The sequence below is a fragment of the Zootoca vivipara genome, chromosome 1, assembly GCF_965207765.1.
Source record: "Zootoca vivipara chromosome 1, rZooViv2.hap1.1, whole genome shotgun sequence".
NCBI lineage: Eukaryota > Metazoa > Chordata > Lepidosauria > Squamata > Lacertidae > Zootoca > Zootoca vivipara.
Window position 1 is genome coordinate 73566681 of NC_142582.1, and position 20705 is coordinate 73587385.

Here is a 20705-nt window from a genome sequence, read left to right on the forward strand (position 1 = left end):
ACCTGAGATGAACCACAAAATGGTGCCTCCCTCCCTACCAGGGAAACAAGGGTGAGGGAAGATCTACATCAGGAACCGGGGTGGGGTGGGGGAGGGAATAGATATCTACATTGGGATCTGTGGATTCTGCCACCTGAAGTGGTTACCTTACCTTGCCTCATGTGTGGGCCAATCCTTCTCATAGCTGACAATGTTTTGTGTTAGTGAAGCCCCATCAAGACATTTTTTAAAAAATTGATGTGGCAATGCATATATAAATAATACAAATTTATTGGATTTTATTGCACTAGCCAAAGGCCACGGCAACATCCAAAGAAGGAAAAGAAAAGGGGGGCACACACACACAGCAGTCACTACATAGCTAGAGAGGAATGACAATAAAGTTTTAAGCAGACCCAAGAGTAGGAATGTTGGAGAAATTCAGTGCAGTTCACATTTTTAAGGTGAATTTTCCCATTTCCTGAAAAAAATGCAAATTGAAAAAAAAATCTCTTTCAAAATTCACGACTAACCTATTTTTGGGATTCAATTCTCTCATCAAGAGAATGTGCGCAAAACTGTATATATATTGGTGAAAATGACATAAAAATGCACCATATTAGGAGAAATTTCTTGCAAAAAATATATGTCAAAATTGCATGCAAATGTGTATATTAGGAGAAATGTGCACTAAAATGCTGGTGAATTCTGGAGATGACTTTTTAAAAAATTGCAACCTATTGAGGAAATGCAATGAACTGTATTTAAGACTAAAAAAAAAAGGGAAACTGAGAGAAATCACAACTGGCAGATTCATTACTCCTGCATAAGAAAATTGCTAGTCTTGCTACTGAAAGCATTTTAGCTTATTATGCAGTTACTTTACTTACCTGGTTTCATTTTGTAGATGCATTTATTATCCTTGCTGTTTAATAAATCAACATAGTCCTTGAGAGCAGCATAAAATGGCTTTACTTTCTCAGCAGGTATATCAAATACTGTGTCTCTGGTTGCATTGTTGAAGTTGATACGAACCACTTCACCTTTCTCATCCACACTGTTGAGATAGGGAGAAAAATGTGCTGCCCAGAAACTATTTCAACAGGTTTGGTGTAAGAAAACACAATTCATAATTATTTGAAATTGTTTAATCTTATAAGGCTCCCCTAAGAGCAGTTCTTCACTAACACGCAGTGCTTTGCTAAGGGTTATGCTAACAAAAAGTAGAATTAAAGATATAAATTTCTTCTCCCCTCCCCACCCCACAACTCTCCCCACCAAAGTATATTACAGTCATACCTCGGGATACAGACGCTTCGGGTTGCGCATTTTCGGGTTGCACACCCCACTGAACCCGGAAGGGGTTACTTCCGGGTTTCGGCGCTTGTCCATGCACAGAAGTGCTAAATCGCGCTTTGCGCATGCACAGACGCACCGAATCACGACCCGCGCATGTGTAGATGCAGTGCTGTGGGTTGTGAACGTGCCTCCCGCATGGATCACGTTCGCAACCTGAGCACCCACTGTACAACTTAATACATCTAATAGTACAGACTTTTTTAAAAAAAGAGCTGTTGTTTTTTTCTTGTCCACAAGATGGCAAGCTCACTTTTTGTTACAGAAATGGTGCAAAATGATAGCTGTTGCCTGTAATTCAAGATTAAACAGCTAGGCAGTGCCATCAATACAGGATGATATTGGTATGGTATAATCAGATGCTTCTTTGTTACTTACTCTATAATTCTTTGTTTGGACTGCATGGAGAAATCACAGTAATCAACCCCAATATCTGTGAAGTCCACATAGGTGGAGGTTAGGATACGGAAGGCTTGAGGGTTTTGTTCCTTAAGCTTGTTTGCTACATGAAATCCATCCACAGCTTCACTCTCTCCCCCAGTAGACGTCTGTTTTATACAATGGAGTAACTGAATCTGAAACAAATTAATGCCACATTATAACAGGCGCCGATCTAGAAATGTCCCCTTTCATAGCCATCAGTTTATTGTTGTGGACTACATTTTTCTTTTTTCTTTTTTTTTAAAAAAAATCAATTCTGAATTAGCTTTTTTTAAACAAACAAATAAATAATAATCTCTTTGCTTTTACCTATTGCAAACACACCCTAAGATGGGCTGGACTAGACTTTTAAAAATAGAAAAAGGTTCTGACTCAGTACAGCTTTACACCTGTTTTCTACCAGTATTGTTCCAGTGGCAAATGGTTATAATACGTAAAACTGGCTAATAAGGGTTATGAATGGGTCTGCTGACCAATAGCCATTATACAGCTGCTTGATTCGATTTTTGCAATTGCTCCTGAAAAATGTGGGGGCAGTTATATTCAGGTAGTTGCCGACAAAGGTCCGTATAGTTAAAGCTATGGTTTTCCCAGTAGTGATGTATGGAAGTGAGAGCTGGACCATAAAGAAGGCTGTTCGCCGAAGAATTGATGCTTTTGAATTATGGTGCTGGAGGAGACTCTTGAGAGTCCCATGGACTGCAAGAAGATCAAACCTATCCATTCTGAAGGAAATCAGCCCTGAGTGCTCACTGGAAGGACAGGTCCTGAAGTTGGGGCTCCAATACTTTGGCCACCTCATGAGAAGAGAAGACTCCCTGGAAAAGACCCTGATGTTGAGAAAGATTGAGGGCACAAGGAGAAGGGGACGATAGAGGATGAGATGGTTGGACAGTGTTCTCAAAGCTACCAACATGAGTCTGACCAAACTGTGGGAGGCAGTGGAAGACACAAGTGCCTGGTGTGCTCTGGTCCATGGGGTCATGATGAGTCGGACATGACTAAACGACTAAACAACAACAAGTTGCAATTAGTCTAATTAAAACTGAGACACTGGGTATGCTTATGGTGCAAAAATTATGGGGAGCTTTATAAAATACTCTTAAGTCTAATCATACTGTAAAACATTGGGTTAAGGGAATATAAAACTGCCTAAGCACTTATTTCTGCTCACTTGATGTTCCTACAGGTAAGACTACTAATCACCTTTATCTGCAAGACTGTGGAAGGAAATCAGTGCTGTCTGCCCATGACTGTGGCAGGAGCAGTAAGGAGTAGGACTAATGACTGTGTGTGGCTTCAATCCTTTCAAACCAGCAGGGATAGAACCCAGACCTGTCCAAATTTGGGGCTCTCCCGGAGTCCCCATTACTTAACTAAAGTGGGGCATAGTATGGGAGGAAGGAGTCCAGAGGTAACAGAGTCTCTGTTTGGTTAAGCCGTGGGAAATGTAGTTTCACCCCCCCCCCATATCTTTAGGTGCTACTGTGAGAATGCACAGCAGCATCCAGCGATGTGGGAAAAGTAGAGCTATGTTTTCCATTGTTCCTAGTTGCCATGCTCACTATTGCTTTCCTTGTGGCAAGGAGTTCCAGATGTGTGCTTTCCTCAAGCTAAGAACAGACCTTTTTGCTCTTGATATTGCGACTCAGCCTTTGGGCAGAACTTGCTGATCCAGAGACTCTTAAGTCGAGAAGGCTTTAAAAAATATATATTTCCCCCTTCTGAGTCTACCCCACCCCCACCCTACTGTAATCACCTTCTGTAAATTCTTCTCCAGTTCTCTTTTCACACTCAGCTTGTACCTTATTCCTGCTCCAGCTGCCAGTTTCTTTCATCCCTTCTCCCTGTTCCTTTTACATTCACTTATTTCCCCTATAACTGCTTTCCTTTCTTAAATCTTTCCTTTCGACCCCAAGTTTATGGATTTATAACATTATTATTTTACTAATAACAATGAATGGTTAATATCTATTACATTACGTCACTTTCTAATTTCCTTCAGCACTTTCTCAGGCCCTTTCTTTCTCCTCAGAGGAGGGAGACCTCCCTTCCTCCCTACCGGCTTCACTCAACATGCAAGGAGTTCCTGGTCCATTGGCTCAGCCAAAAAGCCAAAGTACAGCAGGGCAGGGCAAGCAAGTGAGGAGGCACTGGGCAGGATGTGGCACTGAGGCCCACCATGCAGCAGCCCACCGTCCGAAAAAGACTGTTGTGAATGAAGGTGGGGCAGGAGAAACAATATTTTTGGAGTCACTTTTTGCTACTCTTTGCAAAACATTTTGGCAACATTTCAGAAAGCATCGTAAAATTAGGCAGACTGAGAGAGTGTGTAGATGGCAGATTGCTTCCAAAAATGGGGAAAAAAGACAAAACAAAACACCATTTCTATTTCCTAAAAGTATTTCTGAATTGAAAAAAAAAGATTGTGGCTAACAGCATATGGCAGTGTGTGATTCTTGGCACATGAGACAGTGAGCTAAGCTTCTCTCATGAGGGATACCCCTCTGTTTCCATGCCATACCCGCTTGTACAGCATTGAAATGAATTTTCAAGGTAGCACAGTGAAAGATCTGGCACCTCTTTAGAAGCACATGATGCTGGCCTGCTCCATTCATTAATAACATGATTGCTACAAATCGTCTGAGGGCCTTGAGCAAAAGTTTCCGACAGCATCTGTGGTCTGCACATTAATCTCCCGCCTGTGCTAATGTAGACAGAAAGGCAGAGCTTTTGTCACCATGTCATAAGTTCAGTAGGTTATTCAAGCGCTGGACAGACAAGTTTTTTCCATGTTCTCCATTGAAACGCCTTTGCTCCTCAACAAATGGATGCTTTCTTGTGGGCAAGAGAATTAGAAGGCTGTCTTGCCCCCACTGCACATTTCTCAAAGCTGCAGGTGAATGCTGAGTTGCCTTTGATTTAGGAGAGTTGCTTTGAAGTGTCTACATCAGCCTTCCAGAACCTGGTGCCGTCCAGATCTTTTGGAGTATAACTCTCATCAGATGCCCTGGGGGACACCAGGTTGTGAAAGATTGGTCTACACCAGTGTTTCCCAAACTTGGGTCTCCAGCTGTTTTTGAACTACAACTCCCATCATCAGCTCCCTAGCCAGCAGGACCAGTGGTCAGGGATGATGGGAACTGTAGTCCCAAAACAGCTGGAGCCCCAAGTGTTGGGAACACTGGTCTCTACACAGAGAACTTGTTGGAATCAGTATAAGCTCCACCAGAAGGTGTATTCACACTGTTCAATTTGCACTTCTGCAGACATATTGGTAATCAACAGGGGATTATAAGACTCTGTTGACTGTTGATTGTATGCAGTTGGCATGTGGCTGTGGGACCTGGTTAAGGTCACGTGAGACCACTTTAAAGATCTCTCACTTTTTCCTAGTGGGAAAGCTGTGTTCAGTGATGTAGGTGCTTCTTCCTATGAAAACGTCCCTGCAAACTGTCACAGAGCTCTGTCTTCTCCTCCTCACTCCTGTTCCAACATAGATACAGGACTACTGGCTTAGACCTTATGAAGATTCAGCTGTTGAAAAGCTCTTGTAGCTGTTGCTATTTTGCAATTAATACTGTCCTCATTTTATTTACAGAGGGGTTGGACTGGATGGCCCTTGTGGTCTCTTCCAACTCGATGATTCTATGATTCCCCATCTCTCACAGTTTGTAAGATCTATCACCCACTATGGCATCAGAACACCAATAATACAAAGCTGAATCATATTTTTTTTAAGAATCTAAACTTCTGTTTTCTGGGGTTCTCATGGGTAGCCAACATAGATGATGGTGGACTACTCCAGATGATGGTGGACTACAGTTTTCATCAGCCCAGCAAAAATGGCCAATGCTCAGGAATGATAAGAGTCCCTCAACATCTGGGGGCCTCATGTTGTCTACCCCTCTTGTAGATTGTCGAGACCCAACTGAAGCTGAATCCAGAAAGAATAACATAATGGGTGACAGGTTGTATGACAAACTGGTGTGATGGAATAGCATCTGGAAATAAACTTTGGTCACTGAGAATAAGGCAGCAGCAGCTTGATCAATAGCTAAGTGATCTTTTCAACAACTAAACTCTGCCTGAGCTTACAGGATAATGATAGGTAGAAAAGTAATTGAAAAACATGGACAAACACAGGTTTCAGATAAGATGGTTTTGGATTAGTTCCTAGTTCTCTCCTTGCCTCACTAGACAGCAACACTTCATGTAGAAACATTGCTTCCTCTTACCCCAGGTGGAAACTGAAGAACAGGGTAATCAGTATGCAAACTCAGCTTTTCAGTTGTGTAAGCCACATTGTTCGCGTCCACTTTGTCTTGAACTTGCCACGTGGGCCTTTATAATGAGCAAGAAAGAAAAAAAACAGAGTGGTTGGAGAAAAGTGTAATAATCTACCTGTAAATCTGTCTACTTAAAAAATTGGCGGGTCATAAAATGTGAGTCATCATTTTTATGAGATGACTATTTTAGAACCACAGGGACAAGAGGGGAAAGGGTTAAAGTTCTCTTCCCTGCTAGCTATAATCTTGATAATTACCAGTTCCCCAGCAGCTCCCATTTCCATTTATGCATTTAATGGCATGGTTAGAAGAGACATTCCTCTGTCTCTTCTGCATAGAAGGGAATACTTTTTAACATCACACTTGTCAATATGCTGTTTCTGGAAGTACTTATCAGTTCATTTTCATTAAGCGGTTAAAACTGTTTGATCAATCTAATTAACTGATTGTCTAAACAGCAAAGCTCTAAGCATTATAAGCGCTCACTTGGAGTGTCTAGATGCCCTGCATCTTTCAGTGAAATTTAAGTTTTGATATTGTTTGGGACATCAAAGGGCTTCTTTACAAAACTTGTCTTTCAGGATAAAACAAATGTGCCAATCAAAAATATTGAGCTATACACACCTCATTCGTTCCCCTTCCAAGTTAAGAGCAGGCTGCACAATTTATGCTCCCTATTTCCTTCTGCATTTCCCAGGTTTAATGAACTAACACGAATAAGAAAGAGCGCCTTTGCTGACAACAGGGACAGATTATATAGGGTGAAATGGTTGAAATACAAGGGAACGTAGAAGACATTGCAATGCAGCCAAAATATGAAGCAGAGGCCAAGACTGAAAACCACATTCTCTGGTTCAAATAAACATTGGGCGATGGAATCCCATCAATATCAAAAGCATAATACATAGATCAGACATTGTTTAGGAAGTGCCTGTCAATATATGAAACCCATGTCGTAGCTCATGAAAATAATTTAAAAGGAAATATTTAACATATATTTAGTGTAGAACAAATATTCAAGACATTGCCCACTGAAAACTGAAAGAGAATGTTTATTTTATATCACACCTCAACTAAATATTTATCTGTTATTATATATCTGTTGTTATGTGTTCAAGGATTTGAGTCAGGCCTAAGATCTGCAAGCAGAAATTCTAGAAAGATGTGAATGGTAGTCACAAGACTATTTAAATGTCATGGGGAATGCCATATGATTTTTGGTACATTATTATGTACTCAAGAGTGTGTGAGCTCAATTCTGAAATATGACAACCTCAACCACATTTCCACCCTGCTCAATTTGTATTATGTCATCTGGGCTTCATGGTACGTTTGGCCTCTTTAATTAAAAAGGCTCCAAAGCAATTTACTGGTTTCCAAGAAATTTAACCCCTGTGACTCGGTTGCTTCTGAGGAAAGCTATTTAAAGAGGATAACTTTCTTTTGTTTTGTTTAATCTGCTTGCAGCCCATGCGATTAATGTACTGGAACATTGCACCCATGCTGGGGGATACAAAATCAAATGCAGCCCAGTACAAACTTGAAGACTAACAGAGGAAGCTGTAACTAAGAGGCAAGGAACCCAAAGGAAAGATGCTTGAAGAAAAGAGGAATGGAGTAATGGAGGATACAGGAGTTGAAGGAGAAGGTTGGAGGACTCAAGGAGAAAGGAAAACTCCATATCAGAGGGTTGAATAATGCTGGTTCATGGTTCTCTCTCCCTCTCCCTCTCTCTCTCTCTTTGTGAGCAACAGATGATGATTATTATTTTTCTATCTCACAGGAGTAGCTCCAACAAGAAGGTACATGAATGCATCACTTATTGTACTTTGACCCTCTTCTGCATAGAATGAACAGGGACTCAAGATGACCAATGATAAAGTGCACTATATAATGTGTCCATATGTAAAAAAAATAAAAATACAAACAGCAGAAAGACCCACAAATATGTTTTGTTTATTTGTATCATTGTTTACTACCTTTTATATATGCTTCCGGGGTACATCATAGTTTATTTTTGTATCTGTGAGTCTGTTTTTTCTTGTCTAAAGATGATCAGCCAGATCTTCCTGGCAAGTATGATTTAATGTATAGCGACTTGTTTTGATTTTTGAAATCTAGGAACCCAAATCTTGGGTTTTGCTTAAGCATGCTATCAAACACAGGTCTTCAACTGGTGCTGGCCTGAAAAAAGGTGAGTTGCAACAGGACCACTGCCACCATGCAAAAGTCCACAGGTCTGCTAGGCTATAAAAGCAACATTTCACAGTTTGGCGTCTATCTCTGTCCCTTTTCTTTGGCGCAGAGGGGCAAATCATCTCCAAGAACCAGCTTTTATTATCCACACAGGCCCCTGATTTCATCATGTGTCTGGGACTCAAGTTCTCTGGCCTAACAATTACTTGTATCTAAAGTGCTTGTAAAATTTAACTACAATTCTACAGATAGGGAGGGTATGTTTTAAAATAATTTTTTAATTTTCCCCCTTTGACTTTTTTATTTTTTAAAAAAAGTTCATTTGATCCACGTTAAAATTTGGCCGTGCTAAAGTTTCCCTTTCTACAAATTTGCCAGCCTACTCAATAATGCAATTTATCTGTTCTTTTTTCATACATTCTGGAAGTGGCAACATCCCAGATTTTATTTGTTGTTGTCAATGACTAGATAATTTCAGCCTAGCAAGGCGAAGGTTTTGTTGTTTTCCTTCAGTCATTCTCTTAGTACTTGGCTGAAACATTTACTTCCTCTCTCTTCATTAGCAAGCGACCAACTAATGAGAGAGAAGGATCTCCTCCACTATTCTCAGCATCAGGGTTGGATGGCCCTATTTCCTCCATCCACCCCACACTATGCTTAGCCAACCCTGCATACACCAATACAATATTCATGTGTCCTTGTACAAAAACATTATCAGGGGGAAGTAAATCATTGCTGCTTCTGGAAGGAATGTGACTCTTCTAGCCAAGCCTTAGGAGTATTTTTTCTTTCTTCTGTTTATTTTAAATAGCTTCATCCACAGAAGGGAGAGGCATTTGTTGTTTATCACACTGCTAACTCTAAAAAGGAGATGCTAAAAATAAAAGAGATGTTTAGCTGGAATTGTTATTATCCGAGAGGCGGAAAACATTAAAGGTATTCTTTGGCTCCCCCTCCCCGATGTTCTGGATTTTGTGGCTAAAATAGTAAAATATTTAACTAACAGAAATGGCAAAAATGCATATGGTAACAGTCAAATGTGGCATGCCTTTTCTCCTCTGCTTCCCCCTGCCCCATTTACAAGTCATCGGAGAGAATCAATCGTCAAAAACTGTAGATTTTAATGATGGTTGTACAAACGTTTGTGTTGCAACAGGAGAGAGTGGTTTTAGGATTTGTGCAACTTTTAATGCAAGTGTAACTCTGCAATCATCTGGTTACAGGTAGGTAGCCGTGTTGGTCTGGATCGAAGTAAAATAAAAAAAATTCCTTCAGTAGCACCTTAAAGACCAACTAAGTTTTTATTTTGGTATGAGCTTTCGTGTGCATGCACACTTCTTCAGATACAGTGAAATGGAAGTTTCCAGGCACTTATGTAGAGAAGGGGTGGGGAGGGGTGGGGAGGGGGAGGGGGGATCACTCGGGTGGTGGAAATGGGTGATTGACTGACTGATAGCTCTCTATATTGGACAAACAGGCCAAACCCTACGCCAAAGGATAAATGGACATAAATCTGACATCAGGAACCAGAAGACAGAAAAACCAGTAGGAGAACACTTCAATCTCCCAGGACATTCTATACAAGATCTCAAAGTAGCTGTCTTACTACAAAAGAATTTCAGAAATAGACTGGAAAGAGAAGTTGCTGAATTGCAACTTATCACCAAGCTCAAAACCATGGAGGGACCTGGTTTGAACAGAGATATCAGATTTTTATCTCATTATACATGATAAGCGATCTTCAGCCATCTCAACCCTTGCTTTTTCATGCAAAACCATTTGCAGTCGTTTGCGGTCATCAACAGCTATCAGTCAGTCAATCACCCATTTCCACCACCCTTCTGAGTGATCCCCCCTCCCCCTCCCCACCCCTCCCCACCCCTTCTCTACATAAGTGCCTGGAAACTTCCATTTCACTGTATCTGAAGAAGTGTGCATGCACACGAAAGCTCATACCAAAATAAAAACTTAGTTGGTCTTTAAGGTGCTACTGAAGGAATTTTTTTTATTTTTCTGCAATCATCATTTGAGGTCCTTTTTCGTGTGCCTACTCCACAAAAGGGCTGGAGGGTGGCAACATGAGAATGGAGCTTTGCGGCAGTGGCTCCCCGTTTGTAGAATGCTTTCCTCAGGGAGGCTGGTCTGATGCCTTTCTTACCTATCTTACAAGGGCCTGTTGATTGGCAAAAAGTAGACCATGGCAACTGAAAAGGCTAGGGGCGGCTGCGGAGAACCTATGGCCTTCCAGATATTACTGAACTACAACTCCCATCCTCCTGGGCCATTGGCCATGGTAACTGTGGCTGATGGGAATTGTACTTCAGCAACATTTGGAGGGCCAAATGTTCCCTGTTCCTGGCCTAGGGTCAGAAGGCCAAATAGTTGAGACTGTTAGAGATCCACTAGACTGAATTATGAATGTCTAAACCAGGCATAGGCAACCTTGGCTCTCCAGGTGTTTTGGAACTACAACTCCCATGATCCCTGAGCCCTGTTAGCTAGGGATCATGGGAGTTGTAGTTCCAAAACAACTGGAGAGCCGAGGTTGTCTATGCCTGGTCTAAACGATAACATTTTCATTCCAATCATTTTCTAGTGTGGCAGAGAGCTTTCATCTTAGGACAGTGTTTCTCAAACTCTTCTCTATTTTCAGAATAAGAAATACATTGGAAAACAAAAATAAATAACTTCTAGCAGTGCATGATTTATATCATAGAACACAGCTAGGCTAGAATATGATCATGGGACATCCCAAAAGTATAAATTCAGCTACAGTACATGAATTATCTGCAGAATATACCGGTAATTATACATGTGTCTCTTACATGTGTACCTTAAGTATGTATACAAACTCAATGAGAGGTGTGAGCTTGCTTTTGCCAGGTAATCTCATTTATATTAGGTCTAATTTGAGACAAACTCTCATCTCCTCACCAACAAAAAGAAGCCTTTCTCTTTTCTGATCTTTCATATTTGTCAAAATTGAAAATCCCTGTTCATAACAATACAACATGGAGAACTACAGAAGAATAGCCAATGCTATTGAAGAGAGGCATGGATACTTTCTGGTTGTATATCCAAAAAAATTACTACTACACTATACCACACTGAAATGTTTAAATGTTTCTTTGATTGTTCATGAATCTTCCTGCCAACTAATTGCACTAGTTGCTGGTTAAGTTCAGGACCAGGCCCCATTTAAAGCACTGTGCTGAACTTTAAAGCTCTAAACAGTTTGGGACCAGGTTATCTGAAGGACACATTTACCTGCACTCTTAAGTTCAACCTTCAAGGCCCTACTTGTATGTCCCCACTTGGGTAAGTGCAATCAGGTTGGTAGGCAAAAGTGACAGGACCTTTTCAGTGGTGTCCCCAGGACTGTGAGACTATATTTCAGCTGAAATTTGTAATGTCTTACCTTTGCAGGCCTTTAAATCGGCCCCTAAACTAAGGTTACCAGATGTCCCCGTTTCCCGGGGACAGTCCCCGGATTTACAAATCGGTCCCCTGACAAAATCCTATCATCCCTACGGGGACAGTTGAAAAGTGTCCCCAGATTCATTGAAAAAAAAATCTGGTAACCTTACCCTAAGCTGGCTTCTCTTAAATAAGCATTTCACTGGTTTGCTGCATAAATTTCCCTGAATTTCTGGAACTGCTATAAATTTGTATAATTTTATCATTCTAACTGGGTTGATTAGATGATAGAATGGGGGGAAACAGTACACAACGGAAACTAAGATGCAAAACCTTGCATTTCTGTCATCTCTGTAAAGTATCTTACTAGAATCTTGTACCACTGACTCTATCACTATGGAGAAAAATCACTATGGAGAAAAATCACTATGGAGAAAAATCAAGTGTATACTTGAATGCAATACTTGAATAACTAGCTGGAGAGCTTTTACACGACATAAATTTTCTTTGGCTACATAACTATCACTAATGCAAAGAAAATGCTGAATTGATAGTAAAAAAATTAATTAATATCTCTCTACTCCCACCCCTGGAGTGATGTCAAGCAGCAATATGGGTCATAAATTTGACAAGAGCAAGCATATGTAAAAGCTTTAACTTACCCATAAAATGTGAGGCGAAGGAATCCAATACGTTGCCCAAGCTTAAGCAGCTCTCCCTGTCTGCTGGCAGCTCCCGTTAAGAGCACGATCCCTGTCCTTTTAAGGGTGGCCAGCCACTTGTATGCACTTTCATCACTCTGTAAGACCTCTTCAAAGGCCATAGTTGGCAGCTGAAGATCAGAACCCCAGTATTGACGTTCTGTAAAAGCCACATTAAGAAAAGGGAACACATAAAGAAGTATTAATGATTATTAGATTGTTAACAAGAAGTACTAATAATAAGTTCTTATTAATGAGAAGGATTAATAAGATCTACTTATTTCAGTGTTACAAACTGGAAGACATCATCAGGACATACAAAGCTGAACAACTCCATTTAAAAGAGGACTCTTTCAACCCCTCACAGTGCCATTGTAACATTTTGTTAGCCTTGCATGAAAACAATGCAGCCAATCTTTTTTGTACAGCTTCTGAAGGGCATCTGCATCTGCCAAAGGGGGAAACGTTCCTCATTGTTAATGTATAGGGGGTACTAAGTTCAAAAAGTAACCCCTGGGACATTTCCCAGGAAAGAACTTTGCTCTTTTACAGTGTGTACAGAATGCTGCCTATTGAAAAACAGACACAAGCTTTAAAAGCAATTCTAACAAGCCATTTGCCTCTTGAGTTATGAACCCACCCAACTAAAACCTATCCAGTCTAACTGAAGGTATTTTTCTTTGTGTGTGCAGCACTCCAAATCTGCCTTGTCTCAGATGTTGAGGGTTTTCAAGCACTAAGTTAAGAGGCAAGATGCTCCAGCTGTTACTAGAGCAGGGGGAATGTAGGGGCTCAAAGAGCGGGTGTGGGGGTACTGCTGTTTTATTGCTCTGCCTATATGTACCCCAAAGCATCTGGAGTACCTGTTGCAGACAGGATGCTGGATTAAAAATGGACCTTTCACCTGATCAGGCAATGCTCTTTCTATGCTCCCATGAAGCAAAACTCATGCACTTTCCCAGGGTTATTATTATTGTCTACTTTACTTTCAGCGATGCACACGATGATCCAAGATTTCCCCTGGAATTCTTGGTTTACCATCGGATGGTTTAATTGCTGCCAGATCATGAATGAAAGAAAAGAGCCTTTACTGCAACTATCTATACAGCAGTAGCATAATGCAAGCAAAGAGACACAGACCCAACAGAAGCAAACAAGCTAATTATGAGCACACTGTGTGTGGGTGTGCCAGCACATAAGTACATACAGACCCCACATGTGACTTGACTTCATTGGAAATTTTTCTCTTTTCCATTTGAGGAATTGATCTATAATAAATTCAGGCAGCTTGGTTGAAACTTGCTAAGCATCCTTTGCCAATTACTTGATTGCTAAGCAGTTGGATTATGACAGGGGAAACATATTTCCTACTGGTCTTCAGGAGAAACAAAGGACAAATTAAGACATGGCAGGACAGTTATAGTTGCTTTGGTCATGCATTGGTGAAGGGTATGATTTACAGCGAAATCAAAGCACATGGTTGATAAGGGGTGGACTCTCCAAACTCCTGTTGTGCTGTCTCCTCATGGTTTGTCAAGCCCAAACACCTTTTCTCTCAACCTGACTCTGATACCAGAACTGATCTTGATTGGGAGGAAAATGCCTCACATGACAGACTGGAGGGGAGGTATGGGGTGAGCAATTTGCTCCCCTGACTTGCACTCCCACCTCCTCCTTTATACGTGAATAGATAAGGCAATAATAATAATAATAATAATAATAATAATAATAATAATAATATAGTAATTTATTTATGTATTTATTTATACTCCACCCATCTGGCTGGGTTTCCCCAGCCACTCTGGGCTACTTCCAACAAAAGATTAAAAATACATTAAAACATCAGTCATTAAAAGCTTCCCTAAACAGGGCTGCCTTCAGATGTCTTCTAAACAATGGGAGGGCATTTCACAGGGTGGGCGCCACTACCGAGAAGGCCCTCTGCCTGGTTCCCTGTAACTTCACTTCTTGCAGTGAGGGAACCGCCTGAAGGCCCTCGGCACTGGACCTCAGTGGCCGGGTTGAACGATGCCGGTGGAGACACTCCTTCAGGTATACTGGGCCGAGGCCATTTAGCGCTTTAAAGGTCAGCACCAACACTTTGAATTGTAGGTCTTTCAAGACCATTTAATTTAACTATTATGGCTTCCCCAGGGGAAATGCTGATTGGCCCGGGATCCCCACTCACATGGAAAAGCTCTATGTCTATGAGCATACATCAGAATGCATATACTGTAGACCTCTCTTTTGCAATTACTGAATATGCATCAGGTAGGGAGTGTGGCACATAACCAGGCTTATGAACATTTGCCCTGTCATGTCGTGCAAAATAATAGGTATGAAAATGGTGTCTTCTGCTTCTTGTAAAAGTCAAAAAATTTCATTGAGTTAAACTAGTTGAAGCAGATGAAAGACTAAGGAAAAGGAAATTAATTAAAACGATCCCATTATTCATGGAAATGTCCCAAAGGATCATCTTGGAGACGGTCAGTGAAAAGACGATCCACAATGAAAAAAAAATGTGTTTCAAGGATGTAGGAAACTACCCTGGATTATTAAAAAAGAAAAGAAAAAACCCTGAAAAAACAATGGCTGTCACTTTTGAAATAGCTATTCCAAGCCACCATGTGGAACAGCTAAAGGAAAGCTCTAAGAACCATCTGCTTAAAATTGCTTAAAAGTAGAACCTTTCTAATCACAAAATTAATAATTATCCCCTGGTAAAAAGCAGAGTTTGTGCTGCACACATGAACACTTTGTGGAAGATTATCTGCTTGTTATCATCACTATCCTCTTGCCAAGCCAAATAAGTGTAAATAATTAAGGATATTCTGTGAGTTCATTCAACTAAACAACAAGGAAAGACATCATTTAACATTCAAACTGCTACTGAGAAGTTATCGTTTGTGAGGACTCAGAGCTGGTGGGTTTGTAACCTACTGTGAATGGCTCCTCCCACTCCCTATTCCAGCTCCTACCCCTTGCTCTAGGGCAGGGGCGCTAACTTGAATAAAATATGGGGAGGGGCAGGTAAGGCCTGCCCTGCATAATCTATCATAGGATGTGGTGCACATATACCATTTGAATGAAAATACCCATCAACTTGGGTAGGAGGGTTCAAATATTTTATTGGGGGGGGGGGGCGAAGGGACATTGGCCCCTAAGCTCTGGGGGCAAGGGACCTTTTCTCAGCCCTTTGCCTGCCCTGGGATCTTCCCCAAATTCAGACCCAACAGCCCTCAATGCACTCAAACTACCTCCTTGGAACCTCAATCCAGTTCTCTGCCCTGCTTGCATGTTCAGAAGACAACCTACAGACAAATGGAAAATCCATAGCTGAACTACTGGTACGTGGCTAGACCTTTTCTACAGAACATTCCTAAATCTACAAATGCTGTGGCAGAAGAAAATGGTCTCCAGTTCAATTATTAAGCATAGCTATTAAATTCAAGTTGCGTTTGGGAAAACAGACCAGCAGCAATAACTCTGCAGGCGTTGTTAGAGCCCACCATAAACTTTAAAGTGGTAGGTACCCAAGATTTTAAAGTTAACTTTGTTATTTATTTCACATGCCGTTTCTTGTGGCAGGTACGCATCTCAGTGTAGTCAGCAAAAGCTGCCCCGAGCCGACGACTGCGAGTAGTAAGAACAATTTTCTCCATTTGCAAGGTTTGCACTTTCCAACCACAGCTAGCATGTCTGATTCCTCTGGCATAAGCCTGTTAGAGGGAGAGTCCAAGAAACACAACGCACACATCCTAATGTAAACCATCCTCACAAACCATCTTTTTATCTGACTGTGTGTTTCTAAGAAGCTGCGGCATGACTGACAAGTTGCTGATTTCCCCCCAAAATATTCCTAAAATGAAGAAAACACAGTGTAGTCCTTGAGGAGAAATGTAATCACACCTTATTAAATTCCTTAGCAAATCTGCTCCAACACACATTTTACTTAGTGCTGGACTCAATAAACCGTGGTTGCTTCGTTATAAACAAAGGATGACTCTTCATGAGGGGATCGGAAAGTTGCTTCACAGATTAAGCCACTCTGACAGTAATAATTAAATTACAAAGCAAATCCAATAAAAGATAAATGTGTTTGCCTGGTGCATAAGTCCTGTGAAAATTGATGGGTTCCACTGTATGCTTTATTTTCTAGTTTTTCTTGTCTTCCCTTATTTATTTGATTTGGCTCCTGAGGTCCCAGGAGCAGAACCCCATTCAATGGGATGCTTCTGCTGGTGGGAAAGGAATTTTCATAGATTCCACCTTATCCCTGCAGTTGCTTGAAGACCTACTCCAGAGCACTTGAGGACCCTCCAGAAGAGCGTGTGTGGCTACAAGGAAAAGAGGAATGAGTGAAAATCACCTCCTTTCTCCTTCCATTTAGGGAAGCTTTTAATGTTTAATAGAGTATTGTATTTTAATATTTTGTTGGAAGCCACCCAGAGTGGCTGGAGAAACCCAGCCAGATCGGCGGGGTATAAATAATAAATTGTTGTTGTAGTAGTTATATTATTATTATTATTATTCCATGAGAATGAGCCTTAGGTGGATCAAAGTCTCCTCCACAAAGCCATTGTAACAAGGAGAGTTGGTTAGGCTTAGGTCTATAGTCCTCTCTGAAAAGGGCCCAGCCCAAGACATTTTGTGGCCTGAGGTGAAGGACAAGATGGCATCTTCTTTTAATCCATGTACAGAAGTTGACAACTGGTAGCTGAATCTTTCTTTAACACTGATGACAGGTTAGCTTCCATTCTCTGCAGCTGAGAGTAGTAGGCTAGTTTAGAGATGGCAGGCCTGGCTATATGGCACAAACAGCTCTGTCCTTCAACACCTCACCTTACTACTATTACCACCACCTGTCTTGGGTAAAGTTGCACTCATTTTCTTGGCCATTCTTTGTTTGCAAGTGCTCTATAAAATGAGGAATTACTACCTGGAAATGAGGGAAGAAATGGTTACATCATTATGTCCATACTGTGACATTTCTAACACTCGTGTATTATTGCTTAAAATGTTTCTATAAAAAGGGGCATAGTTTTCTTGACTGGTGACTGAAAGGCTTCCACACTGAGCACTGACTATGATATACCATGCTTTCTTCACTCATTTTTAATAGGGAATCTGCATGTGTTTCTTCTCCATTTTTCCAGACTTCAGAAAATCCAACTTTATTTTTTAACTCTATGATCCCAACTGTTGATGGCCTTTTGCACTGTCATTCTAGCCTGCATTGATTCCTCTAGCCGTTTTCTTCTCAGTTAACTGTTTTCCCTCTTGAGGAACCTTTAATCATTCCTTTTCCAAATAGCATTATTTTTGTATCTGCTTCATTTTTTCTGCCCTACCCCAATGGCAGTGCAGGCATAACCATCACAGAGAGCACACTGAAAGAAGGGTACTGTATACAACTACCCAATGAAAATCATCCCCTGCAGAAAAAAGCCACAACAGTTGGGGCCAGAGAAAGGAGACTGTCCATTTGGCTGCAAAGTGTTAGAAGTCAGGAAATAGACTGACTTAGATTAAAGCAGAACAGTGATGACTGGAGGCTGCTAAATGGGTGCACATCTTGAACAAACATCAACAACAATAAAAATCATAACAATTGAATCTGCAGGGATTTTCCAGCAGCAAAGAAGAATAAAAAATGCAGCTCACATAAACATCAATTATAGCTAGCCTAAACAAAATGTCTCAACAGCATGTCTCAATGGGCCAAGCGCTTCAAAATCTGGCAAATGACAAATGTTAACCAATTCCACAGACACAGGCTGAATGCAACAGAAAGTCATGATAGCACCTGAGTGACTGACAGGGTTCATAGGAACATAAGAATTCTGCAGATATTCTTCTAGAGCAGGCACCCCCAAACTGCGGCCCTCCAGATGTTTTGGCCTACAACTCCCAGGATCCCTAGCTAACAGGACCAGTGGTCAGGGAAGATGGGAATTGTAGTCCAAAGCATCTGGAGGGCCGAAGTTTGGGGATGCCTGTTCTAGAGAATGGAAAGTCACCATCCAGCATGGACGGAGATAAAGATGATTATCTTTCAGATTTACAAACACTTTAATTGAAAATAACTCAGCAAATACCAGGTCAAAGCAGTACATGCAACATGCCTTTGCCTAAAATGTTGAAATAACTGGCTTTCCAAAACAATAGCTTTGTCACACAGAACACTATATGAGATGTAACAATAAAATGCTTTCTAAAATGCTTAAATGCTGTAAAAACAGCATTTTGCCTAGCTATGCACCATTCTGCCATAGGGCTTTTCTAAATGACAGACTGGATTTACTTTACCCTTGAAACTGTTGCCAAATTATTAATGTTTAAAAAGTTTCTTATCTGCAATTCAGATAATTATAAACAGAAATGAAAGAATTTACAAAAAAATGAAGTCCGTATGTATGTATGTATGTATGTATACGCATAGTTAATAAATACATTTGAAAGGTAATAAATAAATATATAACTTCACACTAAATGTAAACTAACAGATAAACATATCATTATATGCACATTACGATATATCCTCAAGAAAGTCTATGGCTTTAATGAATCTTGTGTTGTACTGTTTCAATATTGAATAAATAAGCTTCATTTTTCAATAAACTTTTTGTCTTCCTTCTCTTATCCAGTTTCACCATAAAAAGCATATCTCATACTTTAATCAGCCATGAGTCAATAGATGGTGAAGCAGAGTATTTAAACAGATGCCAAATTAAAAGGGCATTCTATCATCTGTCACCAAGAAAGATTTCTGGAATATGCTCTGCATTTGCAAAGAAACACACAATTATGTTAGCTTTGTTCTGCAGATTTGCATAACAAGTGGAAAATAGTGCCACATAAATATGCAGTCACCACTTATTATTGTTCCGATAATTTTTGTTGCTGTTAACTTATGAAGCATGTAATGACTGGGCTGCATCAACTCAGCTTACACTTTGCTTTTTAATTTTTTTTTTCAAAAGATTGCTATTCTAATCCTGATTATTACCCTCTCTACCATACTGAAACAGACCTGTCTATCCATCAGCCTGTGGAATTTGATCTCAACAATTTTCCTTCCTTCAATGAAGGGAGCACATTATTCCATTAAAAAAAAATCAAGATTAGCTGCAGCTTGAAAATCTATTAAGCAGCAGCTCTAAACAGGGATTGTGTTCCATGCCAGCGTTCCCTGCTGGTAAACCACCCCATTCACATTATTCATTATTCTACCATTTCATCATGCTACATATATTGTTTCCACTACTTAACCACAATCAGTAGAATTTCCACTTTGCTACTGCGGCACAGGGTTGAAGGTTACAAATTGTGGCAATGGAGTTGCTCAGAAATGCTATAAAGACAGGCCATGAATGCTCTGACAAGCTTACTTCTCGCTTCCAAGGCAGCCCTCAAATTGTTGCAGTGGGAAAAAACCTGTTTATTTTTCATACTATTTGCAGGAAACTTTAATAGCTTAGATTTCAGAAAGAAGTCCAATAGTGCTCATTCATGCCTTCAAAATGATGATTTTTTTTTTTATCATTGCTGATGAAAAACAGATTCTACATGCTATGAAGAAAAGGAACACACACTTTCCAGGAGACTGCATGGACCATGGACTTATCAATGAGCTATAACTGCTTTTCATATTTCTCAAGAATGTGTCATTCATTAGATGGACTGATAATATCAAGGTTTTCCCCTCTGGACACTATCAGCTTGATATTGATTGAAGAAGACATGCAAAGACTAGCATGTTAGACAGAAAGACCCTTTTCCCCAGTAGATTAACTATATAAAAAGAGAGAGAATGTATTGGGAGTTTTTTCATATGAATAGTGCATTCAGGGATTTGATTCTCCGACTCTATTATCTTTTTAGATGCCTTTACATTGCCTGAGTATCAAATGTATGCAATGCAAATGGTATAGACACAAGATACTGTAACTTTCTTTCTATGTTTATGTAAGCGGACAAATTCAGTGTTGTAAGGCTGGAGAGGAAGGGCCCCACGGCTCCCAAGAGACAAGAAGTGTTTGGTTCTCTCCATATTTTTTTTAAAAAAACAACTCTCTTGAACTACATAATTCAAGCTTCCATCTGTGTATAAAATCAGAGCAAAATTCCAAAAAGCTGATCCCTTTCAGCAACAATTTCCTTTCCTGGCACTCATTTCAAGAACATTATGCTAATCACAGGTTAACAGAGGCAGTTTATATTATTCAATTAAAACATTTATGAACAGTTTTCTTCATCTCTCTCAGGAGAAATCCAGATTTCTGAATTGTGAACAGCTCTGCCTGGGGAACAAAATAGCTCCTGT

At 40.4% G+C, this 20705-nt stretch overlaps 2 protein-coding genes across 2 annotated transcripts in view; one reads left to right on the forward strand and one right to left on the reverse strand.

Annotated features, from left to right (window-relative positions):
* LOC118086259 (uncharacterized) overlaps positions 1–8970 on the forward strand; it is a 91005-nt gene extending 82035 nt beyond the window's left edge. The window contains exon 4 of the mRNA XM_088668091.1: positions 7533–8970. Within this exon, the coding sequence (XP_088524217.1) occupies positions 7533–7609 (77 nt within the window). The 3' untranslated portion in view covers positions 7610–8970. The remainder of the gene's footprint in view (positions 1–7532) is intronic.
* Positions 1–20705, reverse strand: part of BBOX1 (gamma-butyrobetaine hydroxylase 1) — a 33004-nt gene that overhangs the window by 820 nt on the left and 11479 nt on the right. The window contains exons 4-7 of the mRNA XM_035117640.3: positions 12341–12539; positions 6015–6120; positions 1714–1910; positions 870–1036 (exon numbers count right to left, since the gene is read on the reverse strand). Coding sequence (XP_034973531.3) covers positions 870–1036; positions 1714–1910; positions 6015–6120; positions 12341–12539 — 669 coding nt within the window. The remainder of the gene's footprint in view (positions 1–869; positions 1037–1713; positions 1911–6014; positions 6121–12340; positions 12540–20705) is intronic.